Below are 6,907 nucleotides of genomic sequence, written 5' to 3' on the forward strand. Positions count from 1 at the left end.
TGGGGCTGCAGCTTAGGTCAGGAGCCATCTCCCTGCCTTGAGTTTTGTTGTATCCTGTCTCTGGCCATGGCAATTGACGTCCATTAGTTCTGGCTAAGAATGAGGTTGCCTTTGGGGGCCTATGTAACAAGGCTAGCTGGGATATGATGGCCCATGCCTGTCATCCCAGTGACTCAGGAGACTGAAGCAGGAGGGTCAGAAGTTCAGAGCCAGCCTTGTCTCAGTAAAACAAAGGGCTGGGGATGTGGCTCAGTTGTACAGTGTCCCTGTGTTCAATCCCCCGTATCAGTGGGGAAAAAAATCCAAATACACTGGGTACCGACAAAAATGACTGAGACCGCCAGAAGCCCTCATCCCCAACTCGGTTTTTGCAGGCAGGGAAAGCTCGGCTTGGCTTGGAGTAACCCTGAGCCCTCTAGGGCAGCTGCCCACTGAGCCAGCCCCTACATGAACCTGGGGACCAGCTTCTGAATGGCCCTCCGTCTACACCACTTGTAAGCACATGTGTGAGCACCTTCCATTGAATTCCTGCAAAATTCAAGTCCCTTAGCAAGGAAGTGATGTGCAGAAAGTCAAGAGGTTTCAGGCAGGGTCATGGCTCAGTGGCGGAGCGCATGCAAGCCTAAGGCATTGGGTTCAATCCTCAGCACCACATAGAAATAAAGGTATTCTGTCCATCTACAACTGCAAAAAAAAAGTCAACAGGTTTCTACCCAGCCAAAAGAGCTCCACGGTGCCACAAAAAAATCTCTGTAGGTGACAGTGCAGCTTCTGCTGTCCCCAGACAGGCCCTGTGCTCCCGTGTAGTTGCATCCCCTGCCCCCATGGGCAGAGCTGCAGGCTCACCCAGCCAGGGCTCTGGGAGGCTTGTATAGGCGGAGAACCCAGCCACAGGCCTGGAGCGGGCACCTTCCTCCACACACGTGATCTGTGCCTGAAGCTGGGGACTGCTGGACTCCCGGCTCCTTGCCTTGACTGCTGTAGGCAGTGCCTTCTGTCAAGCCCAACCTGTATCCTGACCTTTGCTGGCTGCTGGCCACAAAAACCAGTACCAAGTGGACAGAGGGTCCAGCTTGCCCCAAGCTCAGGTGAAGGCAGGGAAACAGGCACCATAGAGTCAGATGGGGGAGACCAGCCTCTCATTTGAGCTATAGCCAGGTTGTTCCGACTGCCTGCCTCTGGAATGGATTCACACCTGCCATTTCCCTTGGCCTTTTGTTTTCCTCAGTTAATGCTTCCTCTCACATGGTTTTGATTGAGTGGATCCTCAGGGCTTACCACTGAGGTATATAGGTAGATACATACACATACACATGCGTGCCTGTCATCCCAGCAACTTGCAGAAGGATCACACGTTCAAGACAAGCCTGGGCAACTCAGCAAGACCCTGTCTCAAAAGTTTAAAAAATTTAGGGGATGTGTCTCACAGAGTGTCCGTGGATCAAGCCCCAGTACCCCCCCCCCACCTGCCCCATCAGTAAAATGCACACATAACACTTACCGTCTGTGTGTGTGTGTGGTGCTAGAGATCAGACAGAGCCTCATGCTACACCTCCAGCCCGTCACCTTAACTATGTTGGGGGCACAGTTCTGTTGCATTGACCACATTCCTGTCATTGTACACCTGTCACCACCATACCCCAGAATTTCTCATCTTCTCAAACTGAAACTTTCTCCATGAACACCAACTTCCCAGTGCCTCCACAGCCCCGTATCCACGGATCCACCTCCCATCTCAGAACTCTCCTGTTCTGGAGCCATACCCTGTGTCCTTTAGTCTCTGGTTCTCACAGAGCACAAGGTTCTCGAGGTCCATCCACGCTGCAGCGTGTCACCTTGCGTCTGCTCCTGGCCAAGTGACCCTCTAGGTGAGCATATCCCATGCTGTGTGTCCATCCATCCACTTACCGCTTAGAGGAGCTTGGGTCGTTCCCACATCTGGGCTGTGGTGTGGTGTGCTGCTGTGAACAAGGGCGTAGAAGTACCTGTTCAAATCTGATACTTCTGGGAATATACCCAGCCTCCAAAGGCACATTAACAAGCCAGGCCTGGTGGCCATACCTGTAATCTCAGCAACCCAGCAGGCTGAGGAAGGAGAATCACGTTCAAGGCCAGGCCTATTTTTGCAAGACCTTGTTTCAAAAAGTAAAAAGAACTGGAGATGTAGCCCAGTGGTAAAGTACCCCTGGGTTCAACCCCAAGTACCAAAATAACATAACACATACCTACAGGGGCTGGCGATGTGGCTAATGGTCAGAGCACCTTTGGGTTCAATCCCAGTACCAAAAAATTCACAATAGCGGGGCTGGGGATGTGGCTCAAGTGGTAGTGTGCTCGCCTGGCATGCGTGCGGCCCGGGTTCGATCCTCAGCACCACATACCAACAAAGATGTTGTGTCCACTGAGAACTAAAAAATAAATATTAAAAATTCTCTCTCTCTCCTCTCTCACTCTCTCTTTAAAAAAAAAAAAAATTCACAATAGCAATTCCAGTGAAAGCCAGGGATGGTGGTACACACCTGTAATCCCAGCTGTTTGGGGAGCTGAGGCAGGAGGATTGGAAGTTCGAAGCCAGCCTCAGCAGTTTAAGGAGGCCTTAAGCAACTCTGCGAGACTCTGTCTCTAGATAAAATATTTTAAAAGTGGCTAGGGGTATGGCTCAATGGTTAAGCACACCTGGGTTTAACCCCCCGTTTAAAAAAAAAAAAAATCCAGCAAGACGGAAACATTGTTCCTGCTTATCTCTATTCTCTCCTCCCCTTTCTTCAGTCTCCAATTCCTGGGCCTCAAGCCTGGACCTCCCCAGTAGTGGGGACAACAGGCATCCAAGAACATGTTAATTAAAGCCTGAGTGGTTTGTTTTGTTTTTTTTTTTTTTTTTAAAGAGAGAGTGAGAGAGGAGAGAGAGAGAGAGGGATAGAGAATTTTTTAATATTTATTTTCTAGTTCTCGGCGGACACAACATCTTTGTTGGTATGTGGTGCTGAGGATCGAACCCGGGCCGCACGCATGCTGAGCCACATCCCCAGCCCCTGAGTGGTTTCTTTCAGGGAGGCAAGAGCCAATCTCTTCTCCTTCTCTCAGCTGACAGGTACAATGTCCATGCCTGTGCCTCCTGCCACAGGGCCCTGAACCTCTAAATCACACCTGTTCACAAACTGTAGGCGCTGCATTCTTTTGAGATGGATCCTATGGCGTTGATTACAGAGCACGCACCTGAGGTTCAAACAAGACTAGCCTTTTGGAAAGGGCAACTCCGGCCCAAGGCGGCGGCCCCTTTGATACCCATAGCCGGTGTTCTGCCCTCCGGACGGCAGGGGGCGGCCTCTGCCGCGGGAAGGCGGAAATGCGCGCACGGCCAAGGGGCGGGGCCCGAGGCGGCCTCGCGATAACTTCGCGGGCGCGGGGCGGGGAGGTCTTTTCCGCAGAGCCGGCAAGATGGTGAGTGCTGCTCGTCCCGGCCCCTGTGGGTCCCTATCCAACTCCATCCGGCCTCCGGCCGTCCCGCGGGGGCCAGGGTGTGGCCCCGCGCTGTGACGGCCTGCTCCAAGCCTCCGGGGCTGCGGGTGGGGGCGCGGGACGGTCCCGGTGTGTGAGGACCACTCGGGGCGCGGAAGGCCCCGGGCCCGCATTTCTCGGCTTAGCCCCGGTGACCCGGGTCAAACGTGTGCCCGCGGGCTTCCGTACCGGGGCCGGACGCCCTGTGAGCGCGTTCGTGGGGCCGCGGGGTGGGTCTCGAGCCCCTACTCACCCCGTCCGCGCCCGCGCAGGCGGAAGTGGAGCAGAAGAAGAAGCGGACCTTCCGCAAGTTCACCTACCGCGGCGTGGACCTCGACCAGCTGCTGGACATGTCCTAGTAAGGAGCCGGCGGGGGACGCCTTTGATGTAGAGGGCCCGGGTGGGCGTGGGCCGTGGCTGCGTGCCCCGGGCTCCGATGGCCCGGTGTTCCCAGCCAGGCCGCCTTCCCCCGCCCGGTGTCCCCTAGACCGCCTGGTGCAGTGGACCCTGAACTAGAGGGATTCGCCGCAGGGAAGGGCGGGCTGCTCCGGGGCCTGGCCTGGGTCTGTCCCTGCTGTCCTTGCGCTGTAGGGACCAGAGGAGGGGCGTGCAGCCCCGGGCAGCTGTGTGGCGGGGCAGGCCACCCACCCGCCGCCTTGTCCCCCGCAGCGAGCAGCTGATGCAGCTGTACAGCGCACGCCAGCGGCGGCGGCTGAACCGCGGCCTGCGGCGGAAGCAGCACTCGCTGCTGAAGCGCCTGCGCAAGGCCAAAAAGGAGGCGCCCCCGATGGAGAAGCCAGAGGTGGTGAAGACACACCTGCGGGACATGATAATTCTGCCTGAAATGGTGGGCAGCATGGTTGGCGTCTATAACGGCAAGTCCTTCAACCAGGTGGAGATCAAGGTGTGTATGGTGTGCCCTGGGTCTGGGTGCGCCTGATGCGCTGTCTGCGCGCACACCCTGACCCCCTGCTCTTGACCTCCACAGCCCGAGATGATCGGCCACTACCTGGGCGAGTTCTCCATCACCTACAAGCCCGTGAAGCACGGCCGGCCTGGCATTGGGGCCACCCATTCGTCCCGCTTCATCCCCCTCAAGTAGTCTGTCTGGGCAATAAAGGCACACAGCTCCTGTGCAAGTGCCGTTCATCCTTGTAGTGCCAGGGGTTGGGGGAGGCTCTGTCTTCCATGGATTCTTCCCAGAAGGGGCCTGAGCTGGTGCAGATTTGTGATGTGCTTTGGGTTGGATATAAAGGACTGGGTGGGTATGGGCAGCGTGGGCCCCTGGTTTCCGTCAGTGGCTCCTGACGAGAGTAGCCCTGTTCACTCCACCTGGGCCATCACCTCAGGGCCAAGGAGGGTAAGAGTGCTGATTGGCAGCTGTCCCAGCCAGACTCAGGCCCTCCACTTGGGAGGTAGCTCTGCAGGTGAGCAGCAGGACCTCATGCCCTCCTAACCACCTACATTTGCCCAGAGTCCTCAGATGGTTCTCGGTGGGTGCTCATCGTGCTATTGTCCGCCCCTCTGATGGCCCAGGTCAGACTAGGATCACACCATCCCTTGTCAGGCCCCAGCCATGCTCAAAAAAATGCCTCATAGGACTCTGGTGGGGGGGGAGCGGGGACAGTCAGGGCTGTGGCGGGGCCTCTAAGCTGGGCTAGTGGGTGCCCTGTGATGGGTGCTGTGGAGAGTGAAGGATGCTCAGACCTTATCCTAAGCAAGCAGGAGGTAAGAAAGTAGGTAGGAGGATATACTGGTCTTGATTCCTCGAAAGTGTCCTGCAGAACAGTTCAGGTGGCCAGTTAGCCAGGCCTACGACTTGGGCAGACTCCAAAGGGCAGTGGGTAGGAGGCCAGGACCATCCAGGTGGCGAGGGCCATTCAACCAGCATTTCCTGCTGCTGTTTGCAAGACAGACTAGACACTTGAAAATGCTCTTGCACCCCCCTCACTGGGCTTCATAGGGACCAAGAGCACAGTCCCACCTGCCAGCACACTGGCCACAAGCAAGGAAGGCCTTGTTGAAGTGGAAACTGTCATGTGATCCAGCTTCACTCATCTACTGCGGCCTCCCTAAGAAAAGGGGTATGTGGAGGGTTTTTTTTAAATTATTATTTCAGTATCTTAGAGGTTTAGTTTTTTGGTACTGGGATTGAACCCAGGGGTGCTTTATCACTGTACCAGTCTTTTTTTTTTTTTTAAGAGAATTTTTTTTTTAATATTTTTCATTTTTCGGCGGACACAACATCTTTATCTTTACGTGTTATCACTTGAGCCACATCCCCAGCCCTGCACCAGTCTTGGGCTTATGATACTCCTGCCTAAGCCTCCTAAATTTCTGGGACTACAGGCCACCACACCTAGCACTGATTTGTTTTTTTTTTTTTTTTTTAATGAAATGGCTAAAATGTTAGAAATAACCCTTTTTTAACATTTTTTTTTTAGTTGGAGTTGGACACATTATTTTTATTTCATTCTTATGTGGTGCTGAGGATTGGAACCAGGGCCCCCCACGTGCTAGGTGAACACTTTGCCACTGAGCCCAGGTAGGGTAGGTAGAAGATCCTGCTCCAGCACGTTTTTGTGGAAGTTGGTTGGCGTTGTATGCTTCTGGGGATCCAGCCCGGGTCCTGTACCTGCTGGGCAAATGTCCTACCACTCAGCCGCTCTCCTAGAAGGCTTTTTGGGGGCCAGAGCTTTTGAGCCACCAGGCTGCAGGAACAAAGGTGTCTGCTGCAAGGACGGGCTGCTTGTGCAACAAGTCCAGGGGCTCCCTGTGGAGTTGGTGGGCCATGGGCACAGCTGCACTTCACTGCACCAGGAGACAGGGATGGTGAGGGGTTGGTGAAAGGGGGCGGAGAAACAACACAGACAAGAGTGAAGGTGCTGAATCCCCATCTTGTGAAGTTAATCATATATACTTTTCTTTTTGGCAGGCTCAGAATATTTTGTGGTTACAAAACAGGAATCCTGATTCAAAGAAACAAAGTAGCTACAATTAGATAAGAAGAATGTATCTTGGCTTATGCATAAGCAAACATTTTTACTTTAAGTTTGCATTTTGCTTTGAGCTGTTTCTGCTTAGTTAGCTTTTAATAATAGTTAGAAATGTCCCAGACTATTGGCCTACACCTTGACTATTCTTTCTTGACTTACTGATTACTGACTAAAAGCGGCGCCACAGTTATGGTAACTGGTTAGCTTGAAGAGAGGCTTCTAATTTTAATCAAACAAGAGTAAGAGCACCAAACCATTGTGCACAGGTATAAGAACAAGTTGCCCAGTACCAAGCACTAATCTCTCTTAATTTTTTCTTCTCTAGATTTTAATTTCTCAAAAACTTCCCTGTTTTTTCTACAGGGGGTTTCTCATTAAACATTAACAATTTATGTTCCAGCTGGATCCTTGTA

At 53.4% G+C, this 6,907-nt stretch overlaps 1 protein-coding gene across 1 annotated transcript; it reads left to right on the top strand.

The window, feature by feature from the left end:
• Positions 1-3,303: 3,303 nt before the first annotated feature.
• Positions 3,304-4,632, top strand: RPS15 (ribosomal protein S15). The gene is made up of 4 exons (XM_081287330.1): positions 3,304-3,441; positions 3,771-3,856; positions 4,168-4,402; positions 4,487-4,632. Exons 1-4 carry the CDS (start codon positions 3,439-3,441, stop codon positions 4,598-4,600), a joined length of 438 nt encoding a protein of 145 aa, XP_081143456.1. The 5' UTR covers positions 3,304-3,438; the 3' UTR covers positions 4,601-4,632.
• Positions 4,633-6,907: the final 2,275 nt, after the last annotated feature.

The sequence above is a fragment of the Spermophilus citellus genome (genome assembly GCF_964194105.1).
Source record: "Spermophilus citellus genome assembly, chromosome: 3".
In the NCBI taxonomy this organism is placed as follows: domain Eukaryota; kingdom Metazoa; phylum Chordata; class Mammalia; order Rodentia; family Sciuridae; genus Spermophilus; species Spermophilus citellus.

Coding starts and splice junctions, on each gene's coding strand:
- RPS15 (XM_081287330.1), top strand. Junction 3,857..4,167: donor CAGCTGCTGGACATGTCCTA/GTAAGGAGCCGG, acceptor TGTCCCCCGCAG/CGAGCAGCTGATGCAGCTGT. Junction 4,403..4,486: donor TCAACCAGGTGGAGATCAAG/GTGTGTATGGTG, acceptor TGACCTCCACAG/CCCGAGATGATCGGCCACTA.